This window comes from Ranitomeya imitator, chromosome 4 (assembly GCF_032444005.1).
Source record: "Ranitomeya imitator isolate aRanImi1 chromosome 4, aRanImi1.pri, whole genome shotgun sequence".
NCBI lineage: Eukaryota > Metazoa > Chordata > Amphibia > Anura > Dendrobatidae > Ranitomeya > Ranitomeya imitator.
In genome coordinates, this window is record NC_091285.1 from 369,981,495 (window position 1) to 370,000,485 (window position 18,991).

Sequence of the window (18,991 nt, forward strand, 5' to 3'; positions counted from 1 at the left end):
GAAGCTTGCAGATTCTAGTGCCATGTCTGAAGGACCTGTGATGACGACATGAAGAGGGAGGGCTCTGTGATGCCATGTCATGCTCCAGCCCGCCCTCTTCATGACCTCACACAGGTCCTTATGCCACAGCACTCAGCATCCAGCACAGCCCGTGTAGGGACTGAGCTGTTAAGTATGCCACATCCCTCTCTCCTTTAGCACCCTGCTGCTGCCCGCTCCTCCACCAGACACAGATCTCCCCAGCTGCTGCAGGAATCTGGCGCTGGGAAAACAATGTGTGTCCGCTGTTTAAGTGAAGGAATATTACTTTGCTGCTCCCCGCTCACTGCTCGGTGCTGATAGGTGGGCAGGGAAATGGCTAATGAATATTCATCTCACATTAAGTATCAGGACCACGTGGTTTCCCCAGCACCGGATTCCTGCAGTGGGGACATTTTCCTGCCTCCTACCAGTGGGATCCCAGTGCGATCCCACTTGCCGCTGCCCCCTCCCTACATGTTACATCTGTACGATAAGATGCACCCTACATTTCCTCCCAAATTTGGAGAAAAAAAGTGCATCTTATGGTCTAAAAAAACACTATATACAAATTATATGAATTATATACTACCTATGCAAATTAGTATTATTATATTTAACCCTTTACAAAGCTAATTTTCAAGTATCATATTGTCGTTGCTGATGCTATATCATGTTGGATCATTAGAAATGTAAGTGTTGCAAATTCAACTGGACCTTTGTAACGGTTTTCAGGTGTGGGTTTTCTACAAAATTTGTGACATCTATGTTTATTAACAAAGTTGCTGTAATTGGAGGTTCCTGAAAATAAAAAAATATTCTATGATCACAAATATTTTTTAGGATCATCACTTGAAGGCTACTTCCTACATTCGAGAGTGCAACTTCAACAAGTTGCAATGTCTCTCCATAAGATATCCACCTTTGAAGAAGATACTTTTTAACTACCTGAATCTAAGCACAAAATAGCATTAGCTTGCTCCTCACTTTAAATGTTACATTGCCTCCTGAATAAAATAACACAATATGAAATATACTGTATATCAATATAAAACTTTACTTTTGTTGTCATTTATTTTTAGCCCATCTTCTGTGTTTTTATGCAGCTATCACCCTAAACCTAGCTTTTAACCTAGCCCTATGCCTAATTCTAACCCGAGCCCAAACCTTAGCTCAAAACCTGACTAGCATTATAAATAAAAGATAGCAAAAATGTAAAATGTATTATGATTTATGTAACATTTGTTTTTGCTTGAGACATTTATCACCTTTGAGATCTCTCAGCGGGTCCGTTTCTCGCCAAAATGACAATCGAAGCAAAGATGGTGACAGTAGAGTGCAGCCTGAGTTCATCCTTCTAACCGGCCTGTTACAACTTTGATAGGTTTATCCCAATCATGACAACCATGGTAAACATATCACAGCTTTAAACCATGCTAAGGCTGTAAATTAATAGACAAGGTATGCCTATTTTAACACTGTTGGCAGCACTATTATTTTTTTTATGGTAGCTCTGTAGAATAAATCGTGTTAATGACCACCATAAAAATATGAAGAGGGTAATTAAGAGGTTAAAAGTTATACTTTTCTAATTACATTTTAAATTTGTATTAATGTTTGTTACATGATATGGAGAAGAAATCTGAGCATCCACTGTGCAGTCGAACAAAAATGGGATGACTTCTCAGGACACTTTGTATGAAACCATTAAGATATGCCTCGAATTCACATAACCAATTAGCTTGAAGACAAGCATCTGATCGGTAGAAGTACACTAAAAGTTTGCAAATTGCAATTTGATTCAGGAGCTATTGGAAAATGTCAGACTGCATCTGTTCAGAGTCAAACATCTTGTACGTTACTAGGATCATTAAATCCCTTCCCCTCTGTGCACAGGTGGAGATATTTAAGTTAAATGAATCAAGGAGCAAAAGGGCTTTTTTTCAACCGCAGCATACTTTATTTCTCACAATGTCACCACATTTCTATAAAATATGGCTTAATAATGCTGACAACAGATTACAACTTATCCCTTATCATATGCCCATAATTCTTGTGTTTCTAAACTGCTTCTAGCATTGCAGACATAATCAACATATAGTAATAATTAATACAACAGTAAATAAAACTGTATGACCGTGGCATTTCGAGAGCCATGAAATGGCTTAATTTGGTTGCAGTATATCTAGAATATTCTCTAAAAGGCTGAGAAAAATGAAAAGAGCAACTGAATATTTTTCCTATGAGAAAGAAGTCCCAGCTACCCCTTTCTAAGAAGCAGAATTTGTACCAATACACGTAGTCTGCTAAACATTTTCCAAAGCTTTTTTTTTTTTAAACCCACAATTTTGGTTTATACAGAATGGAAATGGTGGCACTCTAGGCTTGCAAAATGGAACATGAGAACAAAATATTAAAATTTTTAAATGCTAAATTTTGATGATGCGTATAATGAGGTTACACATATGCATACAGTAAATAATAAAGGTAAGGCTTTAGATATTCAAGTCCGTATTTGACACTGGGCACTGAAGGTCCAAAAGATGACAAGAAAAAGTGTTTTGGCATACTGAAAGTATTATATCAGCGATCACTAGATAGCATTGCAATATCTCTTAACTGGGCTATAAAAATAATAAATAGTAAAAAAAAACTATCAAAAAAAGCACACAGGAAAAAGTTTATTTCCCATCAAAAGTTCTTGAATTGCATCAACAAAAATAGTTTTTGTATAAAAGTGTTACTGTGCAAAAGTAATAAAAAAAAAAAAATGGACACACTTCTTATTGTATGTTAGTAAATTTCATCAGTATTTTGGTATTTGCAAGTAAGTCAAAACTAGGACTGTGAAGCTTTCAATGATAGTTTTTCTCTCTGTAAGTTACATGTCCAATTTTGGCTTACAAAACATTTGCAAAATACTGAAAAAATACTGTCATGTAAACTTAATACAGACTTATCTATCTCAGCGTTTACTTCATCTGTCAGTAATTTAACCCCTTCATAATGGAGTACATTTTTGTCTTTGGGGCCAAGCACCATTTTTCAAATCTGAAATGGATCACTCTATCTTGAAATACTCTGTAATACTTCAACATATCCCTGAGATTCTGAACTTTTTTCATGACACATTGTACTTTATGTTAATAGTAAAGTTATATTGACAAATTTTGCATTTATTTATGACAATATCAGAAATTTAAAAAAAGTTTGAAATATTTGCAAATTTTAAAACTTATCTTTTTTTATCCCTTTAACTGTTGATTCAGGAGAACATGCATAAGGGTGTCTGTGGTTACCTCCCTCCTCCTCTCTCCCTTTTCCATAGACCTTTATGAGTACCAACTGCCATCTCCTATCTCAGTAATGGAAACTACATTTGTCAATGCATTGATATAGCATTAAAACCAGTATTGTGACAACAGAATTGGGGCTGAAAAAACATAAACAAAAAATATTTTCACTTAAATGCTGCCTTAGCTCAACATTTTTAATTTTTTCATGGATCATAAAAGGAAATGGAACCCATGACTGATTATGCAATTTCGCAGCAATACCCCACATGAGGTCAGAATATATAGTTTAAGCACATGACATGACATGGCTGAGAAGGAAAGGTGAGCCATCTGACTTTTGGAGAAGATTCTGCTGGAATAATTTGTGGGTGCTATTTGCAGTGCCTATTTCATGGTAAAACAGCCAAAACTCCCCAAAAGTGATGCATTTTGGAAATTACATTTCTCAGGGAATTGAATTATGGGTGAAGTGACCACGCAAGTGTTTTTCAGAAATATGCAAGCAGTTGTGAATATGTCAATATATAGTGCCATCTTGTTCTTCCGGAGGCACATACACAGTAAATTGTTAAGTGATTTCTCCTTCTCCTTACTATAAGAATGCCATAAATGTGAATATTAACTGTGGTACTGGTAAACTGTGAGGCTTAGAATGGAGCAGTGCCACATGACTTTGGGAGGGCAGATTTTTCTGCATTGGTTTTCGGGAATCATGTCAGTTTTTTGGAGCCTCTGAACAACCAGAAATGTAGTAAACAGAGATGAGCGAAACTGAACTTAAAAGTTCGGGGTTCATAATGGACAGTTAGTGTCCGGTGCTAAACTCTGAGCACAAACTTCTCCCAGAAGTCTATGTTAATGTTCAGCATTCCAAGCAAGTTTGGGGATAAGAGAGTGAGAGGGAGAGAGAGATTTTTTTCCCTGATACAAAGTTTGGGTCTCCATTGTTTTCAATGTGATTCGCTTTCTGGTTCAAGTTCAGGTACAGTTCTAGTACTTGAACAGAACTTAGGACTAAAGTTCAGGTCGGGTGTCAGGACCTGAACATCCATGGGTCCGCTCATCCCTTGTAGTAATCCCTTTTTTCCATTGACTGATGATGGACCCAAGTAAGGTTTTTTTTATGGGGTTTTAGGTATATAGTTTTTGTGATGTACACACTACTCAGTACAAGGGGTGCATCTGCACATGCTATAAAGTGAGCATAAATCACATCCTCAACACAGACTACACACCCCAAATATGTAACTCTATGCAACCACTCATCAAACACATTGAGTGATGACTCCCCAAAAGTTAATACTGTCAGAAAATCAAAAAAGTCATCCAAAAAAGTTGGGCTTCCTCCTAGTCTAGGTGCCATGGTACTCTGCTCTGAGTCTTGCTCCATCAAGGCACCAATCAGCAGGTCCTTGGATTTGTCTGCCTTCTTTATTCCTCTCTCCTCACAGAAATGGGCTAATTTAGGGGCCAGAACCTTGCATTTCAAATATTCTGTGTCTCTAAATATTCAGCATCACCATCTGAACACATATGGAAACTTGGCTCTCTAGACCAAGGTGTCACGACTGACACCTCTCAGTATTCTTTCAGGAGACCCCCTATGGTTCTGAGTTTCTGCAATATAGGTAAATCCAGTGTGTCATTTTGTCAACTAAATGTAACTCTACTGCTGTTATATATTCCCTTACAATTTTATTTTTCATTCAGAGTTTTGCTAATCTTTAGGGCTAGTTTTACCTTTATTCTATGCCCTTTGCTGAGCACTTATGTAGGGGTTCCACCTTAATTTTCCAAAACCAAGATTCCGATAGAATCTCTGCTAAAACCATTAGCTACAGATGGAAGTGGACTCAAATTAGACTCTGTTTGGCCTGTGTTCTGGTGTCCTGTCATTTTAGACATGCTTAAAACTGTGATCAATCACACATTTGTGCATGCCTCAAAAACTAATACAACAGAAAAATAACTTATATGGAGTCTAAAGTGATTTTATCTACCTCACTATAATAAATATTTCCATTTTGGGTTTTGACAAATCATATTTTTTGCTGATTTAGATGAAAACCCCAATGTAAATGCAAAGCATAGACCACAAGATATATGTCTACCTAGCTTTACTCTGAATTTTGGGAGGCAGAATAACAAAAATCCCGCCATTTAGGAATTCTTTCTTATAATTATTTTTGTAGGACTGAATTTGTATTTAATTTTCAAAATAAAGTTACAGAATAAGAAAACATAAAAATCGGAGCGTTTCTGTTCTACTTGCGGACAAAATGTATGCAGGGAACATTCTGAAGAAAAAATAATATGCAAGAATTGTCGGGGGAATATGTAAAGTGGAAAATAAATATTCCTGCAACAAGTTTGCTACAGACTTTATGTAAAAACTTTTTATAAGAAAAAATGTATCCATCATAAAAAATTGTACTGAGTGAATATATTGGGCGTGCCCGTTTAGGTACATTTTTGTTGTTTTATGTACATAATTTTTTGGGGGAATTATACACATCTTAGGCTATGTTCCAAGTAGCGCTGGGGTTCACCAGAATGGGATCCATAATGGATCTGACCTCCTGGTAACTCCAGCTAAGGCTGATGGAATGCCGGGATTCCACCAGCCTTAGCTGAGGTCACCAGGAGGTCAGATCCATTACGGATCCCCTCCTGGTGGACCCCAGCGCTAGTGGGAATGCATCCTTACTTTGCAAATTTAAAATAAACTTTGAAAAGTATTTTTATTTGAGTTATTCCATGTTATTTGCACACAGGCCTAAAAGGCCCCAGGTACGTGAATATGGGGTAGTCACAAAAAAAGCGTTGCTATACGAAATGCCTATAACATAAAAATATACGAACAACTGGAAATTACTAACAACTATATAGCTGAGGAATACCTAGAGTTTCAAAATTGTAACTAAAGTAGTTTTACAGAAAATAATAAAAAAGTAACCTGACAGGCCTGCGAGGCCCCAGGTATGCGTTCTACCAGCCTTAGCCGGGGTCACCAGGAGGTCAGATCCATTACGAAATCCCGTCCAGGCGGACCCCAGAGCTAGTGGGAATGCATGCTTACTTTCAAATAACTTTGAAAAAAAAATATTTTGAGTTATTCCATGTTATTTGAAAACAGGCCTCAAAGGCCCCAGGTACGTAATAGTGTAGATTTCTATGGTCACGCATTCTAGGGTTAACAAGGTTGTAATGTGCTCCATGCTTCGTACATCTTGTTTACACGTGTGTGATTCACTATTTAATGGAGGTTGCACAAGCTTCCATGTTATTAGCCTTCTAGCAGCAATGGTCAGATGTAATTAAAGCTGTTGGGATCTATGACTTATGTGAAATTGTGGGATATTGAGCATGTATAATTTGGGATCCAAGGGTAACAAAAGACCAGGCCAAGACCTTATAAAAATCTTATTTTCCCAGGAACCGTGAATACTTGATCAAAAAAGATGAGGTAGATCACCCTCATTATTTCCACACCTCCAACAATTGGAAATATTAGGATTCAGTTTATGCAGTTGGAAAGGGATATTATACCAATTATTTGTTTTTTTTTATGACATTCACTGTGCATTATTAATGATTCAAGATTTGTATATGTAGTTTTAGATGTTAAGAAATTCATTTTTTTTATTAATAAATTTTAATATTTGTTACTTTTATTTTTTACCTGAAAAACTGTATTAGTGATTGCTTTTTAAGGTTGAGATGAAATTTTTATTGGAACCAATTTGAGGTCCATTATATTTTTTGATCGCTTTTTATTCAGATTTTTTGTGATGCAGATTTGTAAAAAAAAACTGCAATTTACGTATTTTTTTCATTCATTTTTTTGCTGTTCATCATGCAGTAAATTTGATAAGAAAACTATTTGTAGTGGCACTGCAATTACAACAATACCAGATTTATATAGCTTTTTGCCACTCTTACACACTATTTACTGTATTTCCCACTATCATATTGAGAGCTATAACTCTTGTATTTCTCCACTGAAAGAGGCATGTGAGAGCTTTAGTTTTATGGGACAAGATGCTGTATGCATCATACTAGTTGTTTTTTCATAAAACTTTTTGATTGCTTTTTGTTTCACTTTTTGTTTGGTGGCATGATCATTTTTGGCTTGTTTTTAATTTTTCTTATGGTGGACAGTGTCACTTCACAGGTTAAATAATGTGACAATTTAATAGCAGCTCAGGTCATTCTGGATGTGGTGATAGCAATTCTGCATGTGTTTTTATTTATTTACTCTATTTTAAAAAAAAAATGTTTTACTTAGTTCCATTATGGTATATTTTACATTTTCATCAATAGTCTAATAGACTAATAGAATGTTTTGCAATGCATCAGGCTTGTCAGTTTTACATGATGCCTGTTAGAGCCTTCTTATGGTAGGGCATAACAGGCTATCGTAACTGGTAGATCCCAAGGTTATTTCTTAGCCTCAGGTTGTAAAAGCAACCATAGACATAGGGTGCTGATGGGTGAAAGAGGGAGCTCCCTCTCTCTGTTAACATCTAGATACCACTATTATTATTGACAGTCATAATACACAGATGAATAAGGAAAAGAAGCCATAGTCACCCAGATAAAATCACTTCTTTATTTCATTTCCTTAAAAACATGCAGACAGGTAGGGAGAGCAGGAGCAGGTGCGATTTGTCAGACGACGGTCATTTCGCATATGAGAAGGCTTCTACAAGGCTCTTAGAATGGTTCTGAAACCCATAGAAGCATTGTTATATGCCAATTGACCTTTTTTCCTTATTTAACTGTCACTTTTTCACTCCTCCAGCTCGAGGGTCTTTGAAGCAGAGCACCATCTATTTCATAGGCTTTTTAACATGTCAACAATACAAAATTGAGAATTCCACCCTTTCTTAAGGATAATGCTGGGTTGTTCCTTTCCTCTGGTTTGGAATAATACAAAGGTGACACTCGCTAAATCCTCGCACATGTTATTACCTTATTACACAGCACCGAAAAAGGCCATAATGAGTAATAAGTGCCCTTAATCACTGCCTTAAAAAGGCTTATAATTAACCATTACAAGGATTAAGCATTATGGCTCTATGTGTCCATATATTTTATTTTGTCACATGTTCTAAAAAGAACGTCTTCTGTCAATGTATCATTCTATATTTTACGGGATCAAACATATTATATCATCTAACCAGTATGTTAAAATTGAAAGAAGAAATGCACTAAATGGAAATATTCACACTGTATACAGATCATATAAGTAGAGATGTATTTTTTTATATAAAAAAAATTAAATGTACATACCTATAGTCTGTCCCATTTACTGGTCCCCATGTATATGTTCTGTTCGCTTTGTCAATATACCTCTAGAAAACAGTAATGCAAATGATATTAACGTTTATTTTACTTAAAGGTGTTGACTCGCAACAGACATTTACGTCATATACACATGATATGTCATAGGTGTCTAATAGATGCAAGTCCTATCTCCATAATGGGGGTCTCCCGATCCCTCCTTTTGAAATGAAACCTGAAGGTTTAGATGAAGCATAAGTGAATGTGAAATGTCTGTAACACAGTCAGACACCATGTAACTCTCTCCCATGATATACACTAATTTTGGAAATAAAGTTTTTATGCAGCTTGTAGAGTGCCGAAAGTTCTCCTCTCTTATTAGGATTTTTTTTCATCTTCTTAACTTTTTATTTGCCCATTATGGTTTAAAAATAGCAGATATCAGTGTCTATTCTGATGAATATGCGTGGAAGTGAATTACAAAAATCTGCATTTTCGGAAATGCGGATTTTTGTAAAGTTCCATTAGAATTTATTTGCTCATTTTTATTAGGCTCTGTTAATTGCATGTTCTTCTTACATTTGTTTAGCATGTTTGCCAGGATTAGGTAAATTCCAGGGATGCATTGCAGCCTTCTGCAGATATGTATGTCAGGAGTCCAAAACATACCTCCAATGTCGGCAAAAATCTGTAATGTGAACAGGGCCTTATTGGCGTGCACAGTATATAGGAGTAAAATATGTGTACACTATATAACAAAATTATGTGTGCACATGAAAAGCAATATTATGTTACTATTTAGTGGTATGCATGTGCATATTACTAGACAAAATCTTGTAAAATCTACCTTCTAATGTTTTCAGTGGGAAATACAACTGACAGGTCACATACTGAAGTGAATTTTGTTTAAAAAAAAAAACCAGTGAATGCTACCTGCTGTAATCTTCCTTTGCTAATGCCAACAAATGACGCCCCAGATGTGCTCGATGAGAGCAGAGTGCAGAGATGCTGAAAGCCATAATTGCACATTTCGGATACTCAGGCAACTTACATCACGCGATGTGGCCATTCAGGCTTCAACAGCTCCAAGGAAGCTTTTGCATTCCCTTATGAACGCATCTTCAAGGTGTTGATCACATGATATCCAGACCAGTCTCCAGCTATCATTACCTCCGAATAAAAAATGAGACTGATTGCTTAAGAGGATAGACCTCCACTAAAGCCTCCATTGCCATCTTGCTTGGAGCCATGATAGCCTTCGAGTGCAGTAGCGTGAGGTTAATGTAACACGTGTAGCTGGATTCTGGCTCATAGCTCAAGGTTATTCAAATGCCTTTTGAAAATTTGTGTAGACACAGTTTGACACCTTTGGCTTGGTATGCAATGTCCAATTTCACTTACAGTAGAGAATAGATCACTACATACCATTATTTGAATATAATAAAGACCACATGGGCAATGCCATGTAGAGGCCTATACAAGGAAATGCCATACCATTCCTGTTCTAAGGATTATAGTGTAGAGTGGCATAATGTACAGTAGCTGAACCTCTGTAGTCTTTATTCAAGCTACAGTACACTAACACCTCAGTGTTACATTGATTTGGAACGAGTGGTACGACCATTTCTCCAAAGTGTCCCTAAAGCCATTTTTCAATATAACAAAGCCAAGCCACTTTTTTGTGTTACTGTGCGCAGCCTATATTGCCTAAATGTGCTACTATGGCCTGCAAAGTTACCAGACTCATGTCCCATTGAACACATTTTGGATGTTGTTGGTCTGCAATTTCACAAGGAGCTGCCAGAAGTGGATTTTGATGATCTGCGTGTCCAAGTACATTCAGCTTCATATAACATTCCAGATATAACCATTGACAATCTCATTGCTAGCATGTAAGTGGTTGTATTTTTGTGAGTGGTACTCATAATTAATACTGAATAAATCGAAATGTTTTGCAAAATTTCCTTTCATTTTTACGTCATTTGCATATCATTACCATGTTTATTATCCAGTGATTTTCAAAATTCTACTACTACTACTTCTGATTGTTGCATTTTTAATGTTTGGTAGTGTAATATATACTTTGCATTAAACACTTTAAGTAGACAATTTTTCAGTTTATTTCTACACTATAATAAATATCAAATTTACCAATAAACCTTCATTTTGTAAGTTCTTATGTACATGAATTCTTACCTCATCTTGAGACTTGACTAATGTATGAAAGGTCCGTTCCCCAATTTCTCCATCTATCATTTTATTACGTATCTAAAAAATAAGTAAATGTGAATCTTAGCCACTTTTAGGACAGGTGCATACAACCGTAAATTCTCTAATCAGAGAGGATAGGTTCGATTATGCAAATGACACTGTTCAAACTCTGATCAGAATAGTGTCAGCGTAGTGCAATTTGATTATCTTGGATGAGGAGACGATGGTGGAAAAAATGTCTTCTCCATTCTATGAGGCTGCAGTAATGTCCATGCACTCATTGACTTGCTTCGACAAGTGCAATTAGAATATTGAATCAAACTTGGGCAGGCAGCGACTTTTTCCTCAGACTGGCTCTGTCTGAAAAAATTGGACATGTGCACGGCTACATAGCCTAACATTGGTCAGAGTGTCATATGATATTTTGTCAGATCACACTCAGACAGCAAACACACTCATCTGTGCCCTTATAGAAAGCAGTCTTCTATCTGCAGAGATGAATTGCTGCTAGCTTTTCAGAAAAGAATAATTCAAACTCCAAGTTTTTAAACTGCTTCAAATCCCAATTTGTAAAAATAGTTGAAAGAGAATGTAATATTCCCTCAAAAACTACATTGGGAGTGTTCTGAAGTATATTATAAATATTATGACCTTGATTCATCAAGGCCAGTGTGAAAAATGAGGAGGTGGGGTGGAGTGCTAAGTGCCTGATTCATGAAGAGTCGGACGCCTCTTAATGAATCAGGCAAGACGTAAAATGGCATGCACCCCTGGAAGCACCTGAAAGCCACTGCTCATCATAAATTTGATGAGAAAGGGTCACTATCTCTCTTTATACTCCGTCATTCCCCCACCTGCCCTTAGCTCTACCCACTTTGTTGGAGCTGGGGACAATGGAGTGAAAACAGCCTCATGTTACACAAAATTTTGAGACTTTTCAAAGCTTTTTAAGAAAGTTTTCTGGCATAAAAGCTTTGCTGAATTGGAGACTACCACAAGGGGTAGTAATGGCAGACACTTTAACAGCTTTTAAAAAAGGGTTGGACGATTTCTTTGATACACATAACATTGCGCGTTATAGTTAAATTAGTAACGAAATGTACAAAGTTGAACTTTATGGACCTAGGTCTTTTTTCAACCTATGTAACTGTATCTACTATATAACCTACCAACATCCATTTAGCTTAAAGTGAAACTGTCATGTAAAATAACGCTATTAACCTGCAGATATGTGGTAATTTGCAGGTTAATAGCATTCTGACACCTTGTGGCTGCCACACTGAGAGCCCCGCTGCTGGGAGAAAATTTACTTTATTTTTTCTGCAGCATTCGAGGTTAAGTAATGGGGTGGTGCCGGCATGGTTTCAGTTACCACTCTGTGTATAGAGAGTGGTGGCTGTAACCATGCCCCCAACATTGACTGACAGCCAACTGTAATGGTGAGCTACTGTCAGTTAGTGCCAGGGTGTGGTTACAGCTAGAGTTGAGCGAATTTGATTGCGTCCTTGCATATTTGGCAAGCTATAGCGCTTGCCGAATAAGTTGCAGAGTGAACCCGGATACACGGAGCGTGCCGGCTGATCAGCTGTTCAGCTCTGCAGCTGCATGTGATGCGGCTGTGTGACAGGCACAACACATGCTTAAATGTGGCGCCGGACAGCTAATCAGCCGGTGTGCTCCATGTATCCAGGTTCACTTTGCAGCTTATTCGGCAAGCGCTATAGCGCTTGCCGAATAAGCAGTGACCTGATCAAATTTGCTCAACTTTAGTTACAGCCGCTGCTCTATATCCTCAAAATATTGAGCTTAGTTTAGCCTTTGTTTACATGCACAATATAGTTTTAGACATATTCTAGAACTAGTATCAGAAGTACCCAGTGAGTTCCTTGATGTTGCAACGCATCTGCCTCATTCCAGCAAGGACACCATCATTTTTATGGGGAAAAATAAGGATGCATAATCTTCAAACATACTCTAATCAAAACCTCAGATTTGAATATTAAAATTGCCCTAGGTATAGAACTTCTCACTTTAAAGTAGCTTTAGGATATGATTAAGACAATAAATACCTCTACTTTATGTTCATTTTCAAGCTCAGCATCCAGAAAGTCAAGTGTTACTGGTTCCTGTGATTTTGGATTCTAAGGCAGAGAATAAAAAGTGTAAAATAACAGTCTTGCCCGATTAAACTATCACAATCTACAGTAAAAATACCTAGACTATCCTAAACTATATTTGTAACTTACCCCTTTGGATTTGTTGCGCTAATGAAGCAATAACCATTTTCAGCAAGATATCACATAAATGTATACATGAAAAATATCCAATTACACACAGCTAAGATCTATAATACAATTTTCACAAAAAAAACTATATAAACTATGATTACGGTAATTCTTTATCTTGGGCAAGCAACCAAACTAAACATAGGTAACAGTGATTATTACACTATACTTTTGGCTATGGAATTAAGCCAAAAATGTTATGCTTGAGATGAGTACATCAGGCAAAATTCAAATTCACCTGTTTGCATTGATTTTCCTGGGAAATTTGATTCACCCATCTGGACCTCATCACATCTTCTGATCGCCGCCTCTCACACTGAAATCCCCAGGTCTCTCACAGTGAGCCAGAACTTCCACTCTGATGAGGCCCAAGAGGAATCTGTGCAAGCGCACTGTGTACTTTGACCTTGAGCATGCAAGTGCAGAACCAACCGGGGTCTCATTAGAGCCATAAGTCCTAGCTCACTGTGAGAGTACTGGAGATTTCGGCCAGGATAAGTGGAGTTTCTGGAGAGCTAAGCGGTAAGGTGAGTATAAGATTTTTTTTACTTTCTGATAGCCCTTTACAACTCAAAAAAATGGAAGACAGCACTCACCATCTTGCTGAACCTGCATGGAAGCAAATTACAAAGAAATCTGCTTCTTAACAAATGCAGAAATTTGTAAATATCAAGTAGAATTCAATTCCACTCAAATGTATTTGCTCAACGCTAATGTATTCAAGATATTCAATATATTTTAAAGCTGTATTACTGGCTTATTATAATATCGGATATAAATTGACACCACATGGAGCTTTTGTTTATTACTGTTAAATAAGGCTCCACAATTAGAGATGAGCAAATTTAATTGGGACAGGGCAAGCTACAGCGCTTACCGAATAAGCTGCAGAGGGAAACCGGCTTCCTGGATCGCTCTGGCTGATCAGCTGTCCAGTGCCGCAGCTGTATATGTTGCAGCTGTGTGACAGTCACAACACATGCATGGAGAGCTTATTTGTTGAGCTTCCATGCATGTGTCATGATTGTGACACAGCCGCGACACATGCAGCTGCAGCTGCAGCGCTGACCAGCTTATCAGCCGAAGCGCTCCTGTACAAAGATGGCGGCGGTCAGTGAATCATTCAGCGGCGGTGTTCCGCTGATGGTATCATGCAAGAGGCTGCATACAGCATATACAGTGTGTGTGTGTGTGTGTGTGTGTGTGGTGTGTATGGCATATACAGCGTGTGTGTGTGGTGCGTATGGCATATACAGTGTGTTTGTGTGGTGCATAAGGCATATACAGTGTGTGTGTGGTGCATAAGGCATATACAATGTGTGTTTGTTTGTGTGTGTATGTGGTGTATACGGTGTATACAGTGTATGTGTATGTGTGTGGTGCAATGGTGTTCCGCTGGTGGTACCGCACAAGAGGCTGGTACCAACAGCAGTTTCCATATTGAGGCACCCATCACTTGGGTGTCCCAATATAGTGGTCGGTGAACTTCCGCTGCTAGGAATTCTGGGATACGGACACATCTGGATGGAACAGCATGTGAAGACATTACAAGGTAAGTGTATATTCAGATTAGGTATTTATCATTTAGAATTGCAAGAGTTTACTATAATTGAGAAAACAGAGTTTTAACTGTTGTAGTTCAGTTATCCTCCTCTGGTGTCATATTTTAAATTCTTATATTTTCATCTATCAGCTAGCACACTGGACTAAAAAGTACAACATTAATTCTAATGTATGGTAAATAAATCCGTAGCAAACATTTATCTTGACTTCTGAGACTAATGATTAATTCCTGTTAGTTAATAGCCAATATATCCTTACTAAAAGATGTAATTATCTGGAATATTTGTTCTGGGTTGCTATGCATAATATTTATATTACTCTTTTAAAAACATGCAATATATTTAAATGAATATCTTATAGCAAATCTACATTTCCATTACACCTTTATTTCCATATCTCCCATGCTAGGGAACTCTTCAAGCCTCACACTAATTTCTGTTTTTCACTAGTTTTTATCGATAAGTCTAAATAAACCTTAAGAGCAAATGAGATGCCATTTATATTCTGGAATATCCCTCTAATTGTATTATTTGACACAATGAAAATTGATTGCATATAGTTGGAAAATGAGAATCGTGCCAATTAAAATGGAAACTATCTTCAGAAAATCACCTAAAGTATCAATTAGGCTTTCACTTTACATGTATTTTTAAAATTTTGGAGAATTTTCTTTAATGTCACAATCTTTATTTTAAACATTAGTATTCTTGCAATATTCACAGTGGTCATTTGGATTTCTTTACACTCATACTTCCTGCTCTTCAAGGAAAAGTTTTCAGCAGTCCACTTATCATCAGAGACAGGATTACAATGACAGATAACATTTTATATACAGCTTATAACACACTACTCGGGAACAAAAATATGTAACTTCACAACTCCCACTGCAGTGCAGTGGGACAGATAGGCAGGGACCACAGGAAAGTTCAAATCAAAGTGACTTTAATGTCCAATGTAACTCACAAATGGAAAAAAACAAAAGGTATCCTCCGGATCACAGTGGGGGCGTTATGACAGTCCACATCCAAGACCAGTTGCCATGTGCGACTTCTCTTGGCTCAGTGTTACTTCAAACAAGCCAGATCCTGCAGAGCCACCTCCTCTACAGTTTTCAAATCAAGACTGACACACCCAACCCTTTACTGCAAGGTTTTTAAATGGAATCTGTGACCATGAGCCACTTCTAAGACCTGCCTGGAGAAAGCGAACTGCCCCATTACCATCCTGTAGTTTGCTTAAAAAATAAAAGCCCTTAACGGGTTTTCCTAAACATTGCCTTGGTCAAATAACTTGACTTATTTTATTTAACACTGCAATCACAGCTATGCCTGTGACTGCAATGCACTCCAGCAGACTCAATACGCTTCTATGCGCATCCTGGAGGATACATATCGACTCTTGTATATGATCCCCCCACTGCCTCACACCCTTCAGAATGACTTTTGCCAAGTCTTATTTGATTATTCAATGCAAGCGATGGGGTCATATTCTATTTATTTTGTCTAACATATATGTGATGTTTCATTAAACAATATGATACTAGAGACTTAAAAAGCCCTCAGTAACCAGTGTGAAAATTGCAACATTTCTGTTTTTTTGCAGATTGCAATATGAAAAAAAATTTAAAAAACCTAAAATAAATTTAATATAAAAACCTGATTTAAACAATAGGTCATTTTCTGATCATACATTACCTTTAAGTCTTATTATGTCTAAGGGCGCAGTTAGAAGGCTGTATAAATGGGACAGAGATCGGAACGCAGTGCATGGACTGGTTGGTAGTGCTCCCGACCTGAGTGTGATAGCTTCATGCATTTGTGGACAGAAAGCAGTAAAACCAGCAAAAAAGTGACCTATTACTGTTTGAATTGCCTGTGTATGCAACAAGGATGGGGTGCTCACCAGAAAAAAACACAGCATTGCAGATTATGCAAAATAAAAAAGAGGTGGCACACAATGAACGGTCCGTTTATTCTGCTCTCCACACTTCTCCCCGACTCCATGTTTTTAAAGATATGAAATAAAAGTTTTTTCACAAGAACAGTGAGTGCCACCTCTTTTTTTTCTTTTTCATGTATAGATTCATATATTTCTATGCAGTTGTCACGCTCAGGTTGGGATAGCCGCTGGCCAGACCATGCACTGCGTTCCGATCTCAGTCCACTTTATATGGCCGTCTGACTGTGCTATTACAATAGGTTATCTTGATGACAATACTGAATAGTTAAATGATCCCTCCAAACATTTCTAAAAATAAAAAGTACTTTGCAAGTTATTTACAGAATAAAAGACAATTACTATTTTCAGATTTCGGATTCTCTTCTTATGTCACAAATTAAAAAATATAAGGCCCAAATGCAAACATAAATACAAGGCACAAATAATCAAAATGCAAATGAAAAGTCAGTTTCTTACATGCAGTGGATAATGAACAGAAGGACGAACAGCATGCAATGCCAGTGCAGAATAGACATTTTTCCATACCAACCAAAAAAAAGAGCAAAGGAAAGAAAAAAATAATATAATAAGAAATACACTATTTTATATTATTATTTAAGAACATAAGATAATAATAACAAAGTAATGCATGGTATAAAGTAAAAAATGACCTACTGTGAAAATGTTTTGATGTTTAAATATAGTAACATTATAGTATGAGATACTGAGAACAAATAGTGAAATAAAAAGATAAACATAAAACATTCCATGCAATAAATGATGTAATATTAGGGTGAATTCACATGCCGCAGATTTGTTTGCAAAAATTCTGCAACTGTCCCAGTCATTCAAATGTGTCTTGCAGAACTGTATCCTCTGACTTTAGAATAAAAACCATTGAGATGTGGAAAAAAGATTTACAGTCATCAATCTTTTGAAAAATATCTGCAGATTGTGAATTTACCATAATGATCATGCAATTTATAGCATCATAGCGCAGATATTTACCAAGAAAGAAGTTATTGGAGATGAGATAATCGATTTCATAGAACTCTGATCCATTTGCCAGGTCAATAATCAATGATCTCTGGATGGGAGGCCTGAAAATGTTCTTTTCCCTCAGTATTCCTTTTTAGATTAGCATGGCGGGCGCAACATCATCATTGCAATATGACGCACACACAACAAGAGCTAGTGAATACTAGAATGTGAGAAAATTCACTGTCCTCCCATCCAGATGTCACATACTGCTAACCTGGCCAATGGACTGGAGTCCGGCAAATCGATCTTCCCATCTCTAGTAGACATATATTGAATAAATATTGTTAAACTATACAAAATATTTAGAATCTGAAAATAATTTATAATGATCTTCTTAAACATTATTTGTGGTGATCTAAAGTGAAAATTCCCAAAAAGGGTCTTTTCCTAGGGGGCAAGATGAAAAAGAAATGTGCAAATTAAGTGTGTTAGGATGTTTTTAAGTTTGGTAGTAGTGCATGGTCATCTTGTTAATATTATACATAGTGATAGATACAAATAATACATGTATAAATACAATTGCTTCAGTGTGTTCAAAGCAGAGAAAACCATACAAGTCTATGGGTGTATGTGAAATATTGGACTGCACTCGGATGGAGTCAATGGAGAAGGTGGAGAAAAAAAATTCTCCGTCTTCTTCGCACTTGTGATACGATTCTGTCATGTGAGAGAATCAGATCGCACTAAGATGACACTGAGATCAAACTCGGATCAGAGTTTGACCAGAGTGTCAGTTACATTATTGACCCGATTCTCTTGTATGAGAAAATGTATGAAAGTGTGACCCCGGCATAGCTATCAAAAAGTTGGCTTTCAGATCAGTGATGATAACACATTTTGAAAGTGCTGCTTATGCTAGGACAGCTGTGTTGTAGTCTAGTGAAAATTCATTCTGAGACTATTGTTCCTGCTGATAATCAGAAAACTAGGTTGCAGTTCAGTGTTCATATTTTCTAAAACTATTGTTGACCTTTTCTTCATATATTTCTGTCTGTCTTTGTCATTTTGTCAGGTCTTCTATCCTCCAACTACTCAAAATGAGATTTTTTTTTTACAGCAACAGTAAACAGATTACTCTTATGATAAAGCCCCCATACATTTTAGATAGCTGTCGGCCAAATTATTGTTTGGGCCAACATTATATATAGAAATGCTCAGTTTGGATGAATGCTCCCGTGTTCTCTATGTCACTGACTGACTCCTTGGGCAGAAGCTTATCTCAGTGCAGAACAAAAAGATTGTCTGTTGGAATTTTCAAGATGCCAATCATTCTCTCTCCTGACATAATCTGATGGGGAGAGACAGGAGACCCCCCATAAACTCTAGAGTATAGGCCAATACCATCAATGACCG

At 37.0% G+C, this 18,991-nt stretch overlaps 1 protein-coding gene across 4 annotated transcripts in view; it reads right to left on the bottom strand.

Moving 5' to 3' along the window:
- Positions 1-18,991, bottom strand: part of CACNA2D1 (calcium voltage-gated channel auxiliary subunit alpha2delta 1) — a 1,366,870-nt gene that overhangs the window by 171,321 nt on the left and 1,176,558 nt on the right. For all 4 annotated transcript variants that reach the window (XM_069765154.1, XM_069765155.1, XM_069765153.1 and 1 more), the window contains 3 exons: positions 12,881-12,952; positions 10,797-10,868; positions 8,610-8,671 (listed from right to left, as the gene is read on the bottom strand). In XM_069765154.1, coding sequence (XP_069621255.1) covers positions 8,610-8,671; positions 10,797-10,868; positions 12,881-12,952 — 206 coding nt within the window. The remainder of the gene's footprint in view (positions 1-8,609; positions 8,672-10,796; positions 10,869-12,880; positions 12,953-18,991) is intronic.